The sequence below is a fragment of the Engraulis encrasicolus genome, chromosome 22 (assembly GCF_034702125.1).
Source record: "Engraulis encrasicolus isolate BLACKSEA-1 chromosome 22, IST_EnEncr_1.0, whole genome shotgun sequence".
NCBI classification, from domain to species: domain Eukaryota; kingdom Metazoa; phylum Chordata; class Actinopteri; order Clupeiformes; family Engraulidae; genus Engraulis; species Engraulis encrasicolus.
The window spans coordinates 8,252,746-8,267,745 of NC_085878.1; the positions used below are offsets into that span (position 1 = coordinate 8,252,746).

Here is a 15,000-nt window from a genome sequence, read left to right on the forward strand (position 1 = left end):
AATCATCTCATCGGTTAATGTATTTAACTGTTAAGTGTTGTCTTTTGTTTTGTTTTTAGTCTTCCTCGACATTTGCTGCCATTTATTGTCCCCGTCCCAACTCTTTTGAGACGTGTTGGATTTCTCAAATTAGAAATGAGTACATATGTCCCCCAAAACAATATTTTTTCTCGGTTTTAACACTTAATATGTTGTCTTTTCACTATTCTCCATCTAATGAATAGATTGAGTGTTTTGAAAATGATAGCATTTTGATTTTATTCACTGTTTACCAAACGTCCCAACTTCATCGGAGTTGGGGTTAGTAGTAGTGCAGGTGGAATGTTCAGTCGCAGATATGGTGGTGGGGATGAGGGGGGGGAGCGTTGTCAGTGGCCTGGCTGGCTAGAGGCTGACAGTGAAGGGAGAGTGGGTTGAGTGTTCAGTATCTTGATTGCTTGATGCATCGTGCTGCTTGCCAGCCTGGTGGTACGGGAACGGAGGCGCCTGTACCTCTTTCCAGAGGGCAGGAGGCTGAACAGTTTGTGTGCAGGGTGGCTTGTGTCTTTGATGATCATCAGTGCTTTCCGGGTGAGGCGTGCGGTGTAAATGTCCTGCAGGGAGGGGAGTGGTACTCCAATGATCTTCTTCGCTGTGTTCACAACACGCTGGAGTGTCTTCCTGTTTTTCTCCGTGCAGCTTCCTCCCCACACTGTGATGCAGCTGGACACGACGCTCTCTATGGTTCCTCTGTAGAATGTTGTCATGATGGAGGGTGTAGCACTTGCCTTCTTTAGTTTGCGCAAGAAGTAGAGACGCTGATGGGCCTTCTTCGCCAGTGAAGTAGTGTTGGTGGTCCAAGAGAGGTCGTCGCTGATGTGCACTCCAAGGAACTTGGTGCTGCTCACTCTCTCCACAGCATCACCGTCGATGGTCAGTGGTGGCAGTTGTTTTTGGACCCTCTGAAAGTTGACGACAATCTCCTTGGTCTTGTTGACATTCAGCAGGAGGTTGTTGTCTTTGCACCATCTGGCCAGCAGGTCTACTTCTTCTCTGTAGTGGGTCTCATCGCCCTTAGTGATGAGGCCCACCAGTGTTGTATCATCCGCAAACTTCACTAGATGGTTAGTGCTGTGGGTCGTTGTGCAGTCATGTGTCAGCAGCGTGAACAGCAGGGGGCTGAGAACACAACCTTGCGGAGCCCCCGTGCTCAGGGTCAGGGTGCTTGAGGTGTTATTCCCTACCCGTACTGCTTGTGGTCTCTGCATCAGGAAGTCCACACACACACACACACATTAGGGGTGGGCGATATGGGCAAAAAAACAATATCTCGATAAGTTTTAGAATTTTCACGATAACTTGACGATAATTTCCAAAAACACTTGCAAAAACCAGTAGGGCCTATTCAGGGGGGGGGGTAATCAATGTGTTTGAATTGTACTGTATGGGAATTTGGCAGGGCAGGGCAAGTAAAGCAGATCATTTGTAGGCCTATGTAGCCTAAACTGCATGTTAACAAGAGGTCTGCATAAATGATGGCATGTCTACACTAGACTACATCACAAAGCATGGCAGTATAACAAAGCTACACATTTATGCTGTCTATTATTTGTGCATGATTCCAGACTAATTTCAATTCTGCACTGGAGGTAGTGGTGCTGCATTTGTGTTGTAACTGGGGAGGGACAGAGAGTTGGGAGAAATGCTGTGCTGAATAGCTTTTGAATTTAATAACATGCATATGCTCTGGTCTGTAAAGTAATACTTCATCACTTGGCATGAAAACATATCCATGTAAATAAAAAATAGTTTTATAATTTATTGCTTATGATTCTGTTATATGACAGCCATTTTTGACTGGAAACAGTGTGTAACAGGTGGGACTGTGTAGTCCTTAGAGTTGCAAATTGATTGTGAATTCTAGACTCTTGTTTCTCCTCTTGAGGCATGACTGGTCTGTAGGCTTAGCAGAGCGGGGCACTAGGACCCAGCGAGCTGGGGTGGGCAGGGGAACATCTTTAGCGGGTAGTATAAATTGCACTTCCGGATTAGCTGGTGAAGCGAGACCGGTGTTTGCTCACCTGGGCTAACCGGAGCTGTGGGCTGTGTTCGTGGACGCCTTGATGCTGTGGGTTGAAGAAAGACCCTCGGGGTGTTTATTAGGAGCGTTGAGTTTACTGGAGAAGGTAGGCTTTCCTCCATTGATTTGTCTGCTCTGATTGTAGTGAGCCTTGGCATAATGGTTGATGATCGCTAATGGGATGTTGCTTTGCTTTAGCTTGCTCGCTTCCAAGGTCCAGGGGGAACGTCTCCGAACTATTCGCCCGCTCTGCTATGTCAACAGAGGTAAGGTGTGTGTGTGTGTGTGTGTGTGTGTGTGTGTGTGTGTGTGTGTGTGTGTGTGTGTGTGTGTGTGTGTGTGTGTGTGTGTGGGAGAGCGAGAGTGATTTCTATTATGAGAATGATACCCGGAGTGTTGTGTGACTTGGGACTAATACTGCCCTTGTGACTCCTAGGTCGGAGACACCATAACAGGTGTTTCTAGTGGAGCTTTCCATTGGGGGTGGGTGGGGACGCCACCGTCTTCCCTACGTGGGTTTTTATTTTTGTTTTATAGAAAAAACTACGAGCTGTTTAGCCAGGCGGATCGCGGTGCACTGTAGTTGGGAGTTCTGTGTGTTGCGAATAGTGAATGGTGATGGTAATGGTAAGCCTGGTAGTTACTGGGCTGCTAGGTAACTTCTTGTGTAACACTAATAGCCTGATTGGCGCCTCTATATTGTGAACCATTAGGCCTATATTGTGTGCTGTGATTTCCTTTTGTCAAGTTATATATATTTATTTTGTTTTAGTGTGTATTCTGTTTATTTTTGTACTTTTGGTTTGGTTTGCTGTGCTTTAGGGTTCACAATCTAAGTGTAGTTTCAGACTGCTGGTTGGTTCAACCAAGTATCAGTGTACACTGTTTAACTATCCAGCCAGTGGGCTAAAGTGGCTTACTGTTGTCAATACCTATAGGCCTACTGAGGTTGCCAAGATCCGCTTGTGCTTGATTTTATGCAAATGAAATATTGAGCATGAAAAGAGAAAATAAAGAAAGATTTCTGTTGAAACAGCTGTGTCCTCAAGATCATTCCGAACCTCTCGGGGAAAATTGTGTCTTGTAAAGCATCTGGGTTGTCTCGCCCTACAATGAGGCTGGCGTAGTCACTTTCCACTATATCTAATCAAATTAGTTGCTCAGTGTACCTCCACTCGGTTACATTTGGCGTAGTCTGCAATAGATGACTTGTTGGACACAGCTGTTGGTTTTAGAGCTCGAGTTTTTTTTCTTTTGTTTTGTGCTTGGGGAAGACGGTGGCTGCCCTCCCTGCAGCGATCAACGCCACAGCGGACACCCAGGCTCAACACTGCTGACAACTGTGCAGTGAGTGCAACATGGAGGGGCTGTCAGAGCTGAAAGAGATGGCTGCACATCAGCAGGGCCAGCTTGAAGTTCTGACTCGTTGGCTGGATGCATCGCAGCGGCCTCAATCAGGGTCGTATGGGGCTGACGTTACTTGCTGGCGCTGCCAGCAGCCGGGCCACCTGGCAAGAGACTGTGATGGACCACGGGTCCCTGCTGGTCAACAGACCTCGCCGACAGCCCGCTCAGGGGGCAATGGACGTGCCTCCACTCGCCGGTCAACCGGAGGACTGCCATCTACTGGGCTAGGAAGCCACAGTCCGGGCAGAGGGTTGCCGGAATCCTGGGGACAGTCCATGCCCATTCAGCCCAGCGTGACTCCATCCTGTCTCGTCCTCCACTGTCTGTCTCTATGTGTGTGCATGTGTATGTTAATATTGCTGAATCTGTTGGGAACATTCTAGTGGGGGTGCGTGCGCCTGTTGGGGTTGCTCAGCATGCTGGGTGTGTGCTGGTGTGTACGTGTGTGTGCCTGAGTGTTGATGGTAAGAAAGAAAGGTGATGATGACAATGTGGTGAGGTGACTTTGGATTGGCACCGGGACGGTGCCATTTTAAAGGGGGGATGAGTGTAACAGGTGGGACTGTGTAGTCCTTAGAGTTGCAAATTGATTGTGAATTCTAGACTCTTGTTTCTCCTCTTGAGGCATGACTGGCCTGTAGGCTTAGCAGAGCGGGGCACTAGGACCCAGCGAGCTTGGGTGGGCAGGGGCACATCTTTAGCGGGTAGTATAAATTGCACTTCCGGATTAGCTGGTGAAGCGAGACCGGTGTTTGCTCACCTGGGCTAACCGGAGCTGTGGGCTGTGTTCGTGGACGCCTTGATGCTGTGGGTTGAAGAAAGACCCTCGGGGTGTTTATTAGGAGCGTTGAGTTTACTGGAGAAGGTAGGCTTTCCTTCATTGATCCATTTCCTCCATCTACTGGGCTAGGAAGCCACAGTCCGGGCAGAGGGTTGCCGGAATCCTGGGGACAGTCCATGCCCATTCAGCCCAGCGTGACTCCATCCTGTCTCGTCCTCCACTGTCTGTCTCTATGTGTGTGCATGTGTATGTTAATGTTGCTGAATCTGTTGGGAACATTCTAGTGGGGGTGCGTGCGCCTGTTGGGGTTGCTCAGCTTGCTGGGTGTGTTCTGGTGTGTACGTGTGTGCCTGAGTGTTGATGGTAAGAAAGAAAAGTGATGATGACAATGTGGCGAGGTGACTTTGGATTGGCACCGGGACGGTGCCATTTTAAAGGGGGGATGAGTGTAACAGGTGGGACTGTGTAGTCCTTAGAGTTGCAAATTGTGAATTCTAGACTCTTGTTTCTCCTCATGAGGCATGACTGGTCTGTAGGCTTAGCAGAGCGGGGCACTAGGACCCAGCGAGCTGGGCTGATAGGTAACTTCTTGTGTAACACTAATAGCCTGATTGGCGCCTCTATATTGTGAACCATTAGGCCCATATTAGCCTTAGTCTCACTGCAGGGCCAGCCCCGGGCTGGCCCGGACAAAAGGGGGCTGACGGTGATCTCATCAAAAGGGGGCTAGGTGCTAAAGATGGCCGCCGGGCCAGGTTGTGGGGCTAAGGGCCGCTTTCCCTGGCCCGTCGAATTCGATGGGCCAGCAAGCACCGCCGAGGCTCGGAGGCGGGGTCAACCTCGGGCGATATAGCCCACGTGCGAATAGCCTACCAGACCTTCGGCGATAATAGCGCAAAAGCTAAATAAGCCGACATAAATGTCATGTGTGAGTATTTGTGAGACACTTTTTATTGGTGTCCAGTGGAAAGCATGCCAAATCACGATAATGGCACAAGAGTTGGCGGCTAAAAGCATAAAAAAGCCGACATGACTATGACATCCCAAGTTTAAGTGTAGGCTAGTGGTGCCCATGATGCCCTGATAACAACAAAAAAGTTATGTTGGCTAAATAACTTTAAAAACAAGGGGATTTCTCCGGGATTTGGTCTCTTTTCACATGGTAACTTATTCAATTACCTGCACATTCACCATGAATAGACAGGTGGCACGCCGCAACGAGGGGGGTGTGTCGCTATGTCCGGGGCTCATAATTTTCTATAGCAACTGATGAAGGTGCTATGTCTCCGGGATTTGGTCTCCTTTCACATGGTAACTTATTCAATTACCTGCACATTCATGTCTCGCTATGTCCGGGGCTCATGCTTCTGTGCGCTATTGGGGGGATTAACTGGGCATGTTCGCACGTCTCCTTCTGTTCACTCTCAGTTGTCGAGCTGCTCGTATTTTCATGCGTCTTTGTCTTCTTAACATGCGCTGCGTCCCATACAGCTTCTGAATCGACAACTTTGCCATGTAATAAAACTGTTCTTGAAAGGCAAGCCATTTTCTTTGCAGTTCTTGTCGTCTTTGTCCGTAGGCTACGAGCCAAACGGCGACCTGCTCCAGCAGAGTTTGCTCAATTTTCTTCTCCTTCTTTGTCGTTGTTCTGTTGTTGTCCTTCTGTGATTTGGGGCGAAAGTGGGCTGTGCCCGACTGACGTTTCACAAACAAGGCGTGTACCTGAATGTGCCTGGGGTCGGCTATGAGTCCGATCAGGCAAAAAATGGCCCGGGGCCGGCAGCTCCGAGCCGGCCACTCTCCTGAGCCCCGGGCGGCCCCGGGCCGCTGAAGCGCGGCTAATGAGACCAAGGCTATTGTGTGCTGTGATTTCCTTTTGTCAAGTTATATATATTTATTTTGTTTTAGTGTGTATTCTGTTTATTTGTGTACTTTTGGTTTGGTTTGCTGTGCTTTAGGGTTCACAATCTTAAGTAGTTTCAGACTGCTGGTTGGTTCAACCAAGTATCAGTGTACACTGTTTAACTATCCAGCCAGTGGGCTAAAGTGGCTTACTGTTGTCAATACCTATACTGCCGTGCAATACTAGAACGCAGTAACTCAAAATGGTCGAAAAAAAATTTATATCGGAAATCGGTTCTAAACTACCTCAATTGTCTTGTGTCCAAAAATGGTGGTCCAACACCGTCCCGTTTTGGAGAAAACTCATTTTGAAAGTGCAAAAATGACCCAAAAAAGGTTAAACAAAAACGCAGTAAATCGGCGAGTTACTGCTGCACGTTCCAATGGGACTGGTTTGGGAGTAGACAGTAATACAAGCTAAGAACGCAGTAACTCCTGCAGTAACTCCATTTTGTGGCAGTAATACCAGCCAAGAACGCAGTAAGTCGGGTTTTTGTGGCAAAAAGACACATAAATGTTGTTTTTTAGGGGGTTTTTTGTGTGCATTAAATTTCTATCCTAAAAAAGCATTACCAGGAAGTGTCACCACCAATTTACCGACAACACAGTTGTCGCGCCATATGGAAAACTTTGAAGCCTTTTTTCTCAGTTTGCCGTTTTTAGAGTTACTGCGTTCTAAGATTGTACGGCAGTATAGGCCTACTGAGTTGCCAAGATCCGCTTGGGCTTTATTTTATGCAAATGAAATATTGAGCATGAAAAGAGAAAATAAAGAAAGATTTCTGTTGAAACAGCTGTGTCCTCAAGATCATTCCGAACCTGTTGGGGAAAATTGTGTCTTGTAAAGCACCTGGGTTGTCTCGCCCTATAATGAGACTGGCGTAGTCACTTTCCACTATATCTAATCAAATTAGTTGCTCAGTGTACTTCCACTCGGTTACAAGTGCATGGATAGGAAACTAGGGCAGCTGCAAATTGCATGTGTTGAATTTCACACATTGTAATTTAACTCACTGCGCCAGTCTAACTTAACAGTACTTGTCCACCTAAGCAGTTATGCCATCTATACATGCAGGTGGGTGTTTGAGTGGTGAGTAACAGCCACTAATAGTTGTAGAGAACAACATTGCTTAGCCTAGTTTGCTAACTAGCATGCTAACTAGCGATTTCTCAGACCAGAGACAAAGCTATTTATCTTCCTAACTATTTGGCTTCCCATAATCACAGACGGTTGCTAAGTAAAGCACATCGTTTCAAAACGCCCTCAGCATCATGCAATGGCTGGTTTAATGGTTGAATTCCTCATGTAAATCCACCATTTGGATAACAGCAACTCAGCCCGCCCCCCTCAGCACTGTCTGCTCATTGGTTCACAGACTTTATTCTCCAGTTCACAACAACATTACTATTGGCTGAAAGGCTTGGCTGTCGTCACTGTCGTCCTGTCACAGCGCTTTTGTTGATTTTAGCGACTTCATAGAAATATCTCGATATTGCAAAATTACTCATCGTCAAAACAACATTTACGATAATTTCGCAGACGGTATATATCGCCCACCCTTATTACACATACACAACATCAGCAGCAGCAGAATCACCTGCACACACACACAATACACACACACATGAGGACACACACACACACACACACATGAAGACACACACACACACAATACACACACGCACACATGAAGACACACAATACTCACACATGAATAGCACAATACATACACACACACACAATACAAACATGCGCAAAATACACACACATAAATAATAACTCAATATCCACACAACACACACACACACACAATACACACACACATAATAACATAATAACATAATAACACAATACACACACACATAATAACACAGTACACACACAAACACACACACACACACACACACACACACACACACACACACACACACACACACACACACACACACACACACACGCACACACATATATAATAACACAATGCACATACACACACACAATACACTTGCAAATCACACACATGCAATACACACATGAATCACAAGACACACACTTCATCACACAGAGCCAATATGCACATCCTTCTCACACAGTCCTCTTACATACAGTCTCTCTCACGCACAAACACGCAGTCAATACTCACAAACACAAACACACACTCATGAATCATTCAATATTCACACAGTGGTCACAGGCACATTCAATACTCAACAAAAGAAAAGAAAAACTTAACACAGTCTTAACACAGACATACACAGACATACACACACATACACACACATTGTCTAACAATGGATGCAGTGGCTGTGATTGCTTATCATGACTACATGAGTTTCAATACACACGCACGCACACACACACTCACACACACACACACACACACACACACACACACACACACACACACACACACACACACACACATCAAACACACATACACACACACCCACACCCACCCACACACACATACACACACACACACACGTGGTGTCCTTACAGTGAATACAGTGGCTGCGATGGCGTAGATCATGAGGGCGTGGGTCTTGTCCTTGGTCTCGTCCACCTCTCCCGCCTCCTCTCCCGCCTCCTCCACCGCCTCCTCCTCTGGCTGCGTATCGTTCACACTCAGCCGGTGGTCAATGTACAGCCACCAAAGGATACTGGTGCCTCCTATAACACACACACACACACACACACACACAAACACACACGCACACACACACACACACGCACACGCACATGCACACACACACACACACATACGCACGCATGCATGCACGAACACACACAAACCATTGCATTGAGAATGTGATCATTGTTGAAAGGTTATTAATGTTTTGTCCAATACATTCTGATATGCACACCATACATTTTCAGTGTTTCAACATCTAAAGCCATGTGATAACATGTAGCATTGAGTAGGCCTAATATATAATGTAATAACATGCAGCATTGAGTAATATATAATGTGTGCAATAACATGTAGCATTGAGTAATATACAGTCCCAGGAAAAAGTTTGTACACCCTTTGAAATTTCTTACATTTCTGTCAAAATTGGTCATAAAACATGGTCTGATCTTCCCGGAAATCTCAAGAAGGAACAATCAGAGTCTGCTTTAATTAATTCCACCCAAACATTTACATGTTATCATATTTTTATTGGTCATAAGGCCATAACATTCACAGGAGAGCAGGGCATAAGTAAGTACACCCTTGCATTAAGAAGGTGTAACCCTCAGTTTGTTGCAATATCATCAACCAGACTTGTCCTGTAGTTGCAGATCAGATTAACAAAACAATCTGTTTGTATCTTGTCTCCCTCTTCTTTAGAGAACTGCCTCTCGTCAGCAAGGTTTGTGGGATGTCTGGAGTGCATAGCTTTCTTGACTTCATGTCATATGATCTCAATTGTTTTTTTTTTTCAGGGCTTTGACTGGGCTATTCCAGAATGTGTATTTCATTATTATGAAGCCATTCTAAAGTCGATTTGCTTCTAAAGTGGGTTGTTGTCACATTTCAGGACCCATACTCTTGTGTGCTTCAACTGTGTGACAGACTACCTCACGTTTTTTCTGTAAAATATCACAATAAACTTGAGTTCATTGTTCCACTGATAATAGCAAACTGTCAAGGGCCTGAGGCAGCAAGGTAGCCGCATATAATGATGCTCCCGCCACCATACTCAGAAGAGGAGATGTAACCCAGAATCGCTAAAAATGGGATTCATTCTGCCAATCTAAAATGAATGGGGTTTCTGTCCAAAAAAATATTGCTGCACCTTTGAGGTTTGCGAAAAAGCATTTATATGCTTCATAGAATTACTGCAAAATATTCTGTAGACCAACGTTGAAATCAAAGTTGAATTGTTCAAGGGAACACACAATGTCATGTTTGGAGGAGAACTGGAGAACCGCACCTTCACCAAAACATCATCTCCACCTTTGAGTATGGTGGCGAGAACATCATTATATGCGGCTACTTTGCTGCCTCAGGCCCTTTTCAGTTAGCTATTTTCAGTGGAACAATGAATTCAGAAGTTTATCGAGATATTTTACAGATAAAAGTGAGGTAGTCTGTCACACAGTTGAAGCACACAAGAGGATGGGTGCTGAAAATGTGACAACAACCCATACTTTTGAAGCAAATCGACTTTAGAATGGCTTCATAATAATGAAATACACATTCTGGAATAGCCCAGTCAAAGCCCTGACAAAAAACAATTGAGATTATATGGCATGAAGTCAAGAAAGCGATGCACTCCAGACATCCCACAAACCTTGCTGACGAGAGGCAGTTTTGTAAAGAAGAGGGAGACCAGATACATCCAGATTGTTTTGTTAATCTGATCTGCAACTACAGGAAACATCTGGTTGAGGTTATTGCGACTAACTTAGGGTTAAAACCTATTGAATGCAAGGGTGTACTTACTTATGCCTTGCTGTCCTGTGAATGTTTACATCTTATGGCCAATGAAAATATGAAAACTTGTAAATGTTTGGGTTGAATCCGTTAAAGCAGACTCTGGTTGTTCCTTCTTGTGATTTCCGGGAAGATCGGACCATGTTTTATGACCAATTTTGACAGAAAGGTCAGAAATTTCAAAGGGTGTACAAACTTTTTCTTGGGACTGTATAATGTGTGTAATTGTGTACAACAACTATAGTCTAGCTGTGCTGTTACATGATATTGATTACACTAGTTACGTTTGTTACACTACTTCATGATGTAGCTGCATTATAACAAAGACGTAACCAATTAATCTTTAAGAGTGTATCGCCACACCGGTGTGACGGGAATGGTCAGGCAGTGAAAGTTCTATAGAATTCTGGGCGCCATTCAATAAAATTTGGAATTTTAGAATCTTGCATTGTTATAGAACGCATTCTTTTTATAGAATGCTCAAAAACCCACACTCTTAAAGGTTAAATGTGATTTTGTATAAAACAGGAAGTGAGCCGTTTAATTGTGTATGCAACAGGAAGTGACCTCACCAAGAGAGCCGAGCACCACGAGTCCCGTGAGGATCCACACCAGCACCGCCGAGATGTAGCGGATTATCACCATCAGGATCATAGACAACACTACGCACGCACACACGCACACGCACACACACGCACACATGCACACACACACACACACACACACACACACACACACACACACACACACACACACACGCACACACACACACACACACACATGCACACACACACACACACACACACACACACACACACACACACACACACACACACACACACACACACACACATGCACACACACACACACACACCTCGTTACAACACATTATCTGCTATCTATTCAATACTATTCACCTCAATTGTCAGTTGTGTTTATTGTATTGTATTGTATGTAACCAAAAAAGCTCATTTTGATTCTAATTCTGACTAGTATGCAGAGGTACAAATAATGACCCAAGATACAGACATAGCATTAGCATAGAGCAGGGGTTCCCAACCTTTTTCAAGTTGGGGCCCAATCAAAATTGTCAAAAATGTTCGGGGCCCACCTCTGACCCAATTAAGAATAAAACTCAAATAAATAAACAGCAACACACACCAAAATATTTACTAATTATTATTTGTAGAAAATGATTTCAAGGCCCACTTGGAATACATTCAAGGCCCACCAGTGGGCCCCGGCCCATAGGTTGGGAACCACTGGCATAGAGATATACAGGCCTAGCATTAGCATAGAGATACAGACCTAGCGCTAGGATACAGAGGCCAATGATGATCTCCTTGCTAGCGGCTACGCTGGCTATCAGGCGGTGCAGCAGACTGTTGTCGCTGACGAAGGTCACCACGGCCTCGGCAAACTTGGCGTAGCAGGAGATGTCCATGGGAGTGCAGCGGTTGAAGACCGGCAGCGGCTTACTGAGGGGTCAAAGGTCAAGGGTTAGGGGTCAAGGCATGAAGAGATGCAGAAGCACAAGGTATCATTACATTACATTCACATACATTTCACTTAGCTTTTATCCAAAGCGACTTACAGTTATTTACAGGGTATTGGTTACAGTCCCTGGAGCAATGTGGGGTTAGGTGCCTTGCTCAAGGGCCCTTCAGCCATTCATGGAGGTGTAAGGGTGGGATTCGAACCTGCAACCCTGTGATCTGAAAACCACGGCTGCCCCACCATTACATTACAACACTACATTGCATTACATTACACTACATTACATTACATTACATGACATGAATGAAGAGAGGAGCGTAGCTCTCTGGCAGGAACATGTTAGCAGCAAAGGTGTACAGAGAGGAGAAGAAAAGAAAGAACCAGAGAAAGAACAGATCGCGAGAGGAGGGAAGAAGAGGAAAAAAGAGTGAGAGCGCACCTCTGGGGCACTGGAAGTTTTGGACACTTGGTGAAGCGGTCAGGATGACCTGGGTACTTATGACCAGCCAACTCATAGGAACAGAGCTCAGAGCCTAGAGAGAGAAAGAGGAGAGGGGAGGAGGACATAGGGGGGGAGGGGGGAAGAGAGAGGGGGGGGAGAGAGAGAGAGAGAAGAGATAGGGGGGGGAGAGAGGGAGAGAGAGGAGAGGGAGCGAGAGAACGAGGGGGGAGAGGGGGATAGAGAAAGAGAAGGGGGAGAGAGAGAGAGAGGGGGGAGAAGAAATGAAAAGGAGGGGGACGAGGGACAGAGAGAGAAGAGAAAGAGAAGGAAAGAAATAGGGAGAGAGAGGAGAGTGAAAGAGAGAAAAGAAGAGAGAGAAAGCCAGAAGGAAAGAGAAAGAGAAACACATAAAGGGGAACAGAGTGAAAGAAAGAAAGAAAGAAAGAAAGAAAGAAAGAAAGAAAGAAAGAAAGAAAGAAAGAAAGAAAGAAAGAAAGAAAGAAAGAAAGAGGGAAACAAAGAAGAGAGAAGGCATTCAACGTTAAGGGGTACAGCAGGACAGGCACTGAGATCACAAGAGATGAAGCAGAGCGAACAAACGACGTAGGAAGGAAGAACACTCTGTCCAGAAGAAATAACACATCAATAAGAATTAACACATCAATAAGAAATAACACATCAATAAGACTTTTCCATAAGTATTACACACTGGATAAGAACTACCATAGTGTACATAAAGTCCTCATGGCCCGTCCTTTATCAGATACACTGTAATTTCATATCACATTTCATTTCACCCACTGTTGATAGCTTCAAATCCAGACAAAGACAAAGCTGTTTTCAGATGCTTTTTATCTAGCTTGCATTATATATCATTTTTATTTCTATGTTTATTTTTTTACCATATGTTTTTATCTTAATGTTTTAAACATATTTTTAAAAATGTATTGTTCTTTTTATGTTTACTTCTTTTTACCATATGTTTTTAATCTTAGAGTTTTTAAATATTTTTTGACTCTAATGTCTTCTTTTCCTTTGCTTGTTTTCTTTCCTTTTGCATTTTTTTTGGTGAAGCACATTGAGTTGCACACCTGTGTATGAAATGCGCTATAAAAATAAATGTGACTTGACTTGACTTGACTCCATCATTATACACACTCTGATGTCCCAATATGAGGACATATGTACATTCTATATTTGACGAATACGTAACACACAAATGTTTCGCACTGAAGTATTTGACCATGATCATGATGTAATTGTGGGCCTCCTAGTTTAGAGTTGTACTGCAGTATCACCTTACTCTTTAGGACACCCAGGCTGCCCGACAACGGCAGAATGCAGTAACTATGACAACATTGAAACTGACAAAAGGACCTTCAAAGTATTGGTATTAGGTTGGATAATGTAGTTAGTGCAAATTTGACAAATTTTGCAATATGTCTAAAACGGGACACATTTGGACCATGAAGTTTCATCAGAAGATAAAGGAGGTGTAATGAAGACCATTGTTAGTCTAAACTCACACCGATGAGCAATTGATTGTGCAGCTACTGCTTGTTGACGTTAATATTTTGCAGACTCTTGAACGCACAGACGTGATATCCATACCATTGGAAAGGGCAGAAATACAAACGGCAATTAAAATGTGTGCAGAGGGAAAATAATTTGGTGCCACACGGATGTCTATTTTCTGTTATCTATTTTTTCAGTGCAGTAAGACTAACGTTTCGAAATGCGTCGAGGACTCTGATGAAGACGCATGTCGAAACGTTAGTCTTACTGCACTGAAAAAATAAATAACAGAAAATAGACATCCGTGTGGCACCAGATTCTTTCCCTCTGCACTTATTATTTAGTCCTGCTCTGGTTGCACCGGATTGTCAAATTAGAAGCGCTCGAGGGCGTATTTCCTTTGTTTTGGCAATTGAAATGTGTGTGCAAAAACAGAGACCATTTTGACAAAACATGTAGTTACTGTACTTTGCTTTAGACACCCAGTGAGCACATGCTCCTCCGGGATGCATTCATAAACTAGCACTCCACGTATTCCAACAAAACAACAGTCAGACCTCTATCTTTCAAACCATTCGTAAATTCCGACCTCTCGTTCATTTATCGAGTGGAATGCTGCTCTTGTTTCTTTCTCGCTCTCTTTTTTCTTTTCTCTTTTCAGACTGTCAGATTGAATTTAACAAAATGCGCCCCCATTACTGTAATAACGCATAGGCAAAGATATTCTATGTAAAGTAAGATGATTCAAACTCCGCCCACCCAATGCAAAGGAGTGTGCTCAAGTTCAGAGTGCGTTGCAATATGCGACCTTGCCTCCTCCACTTGCCTCCTCCACTTGCTTCTCGTCATGATGACATCACTGACAACAGCATTATATTTCAATATCTTGCAAAAGCTCAATTGTAAAGTGTTTTTCTCATTTTCAATTGGGATGGTGAATGAAAAGCAGTCCCTCAAAAGTTGTTGTGGCTAGGCT

General features: G+C 44.4%; 1 protein-coding gene across 1 annotated transcript in view; it reads right to left on the reverse strand.

Moving 5' to 3' along the window:
* slc44a1b (solute carrier family 44 member 1b) overlaps positions 1-15,000 on the reverse strand; it is a 57,414-nt gene that overhangs the window by 19,363 nt on the left and 23,051 nt on the right. Inside the window, exons 5-8 of the mRNA XM_063188049.1 lie at positions 12,507-12,600; positions 11,879-12,048; positions 11,143-11,232; positions 8,648-8,820 (exon numbers count right to left, since the gene is read on the reverse strand). Coding sequence (XP_063044119.1) covers positions 8,648-8,820; positions 11,143-11,232; positions 11,879-12,048; positions 12,507-12,600 — 527 coding nt within the window. The remainder of the gene's footprint in view (positions 1-8,647; positions 8,821-11,142; positions 11,233-11,878; positions 12,049-12,506; positions 12,601-15,000) is intronic.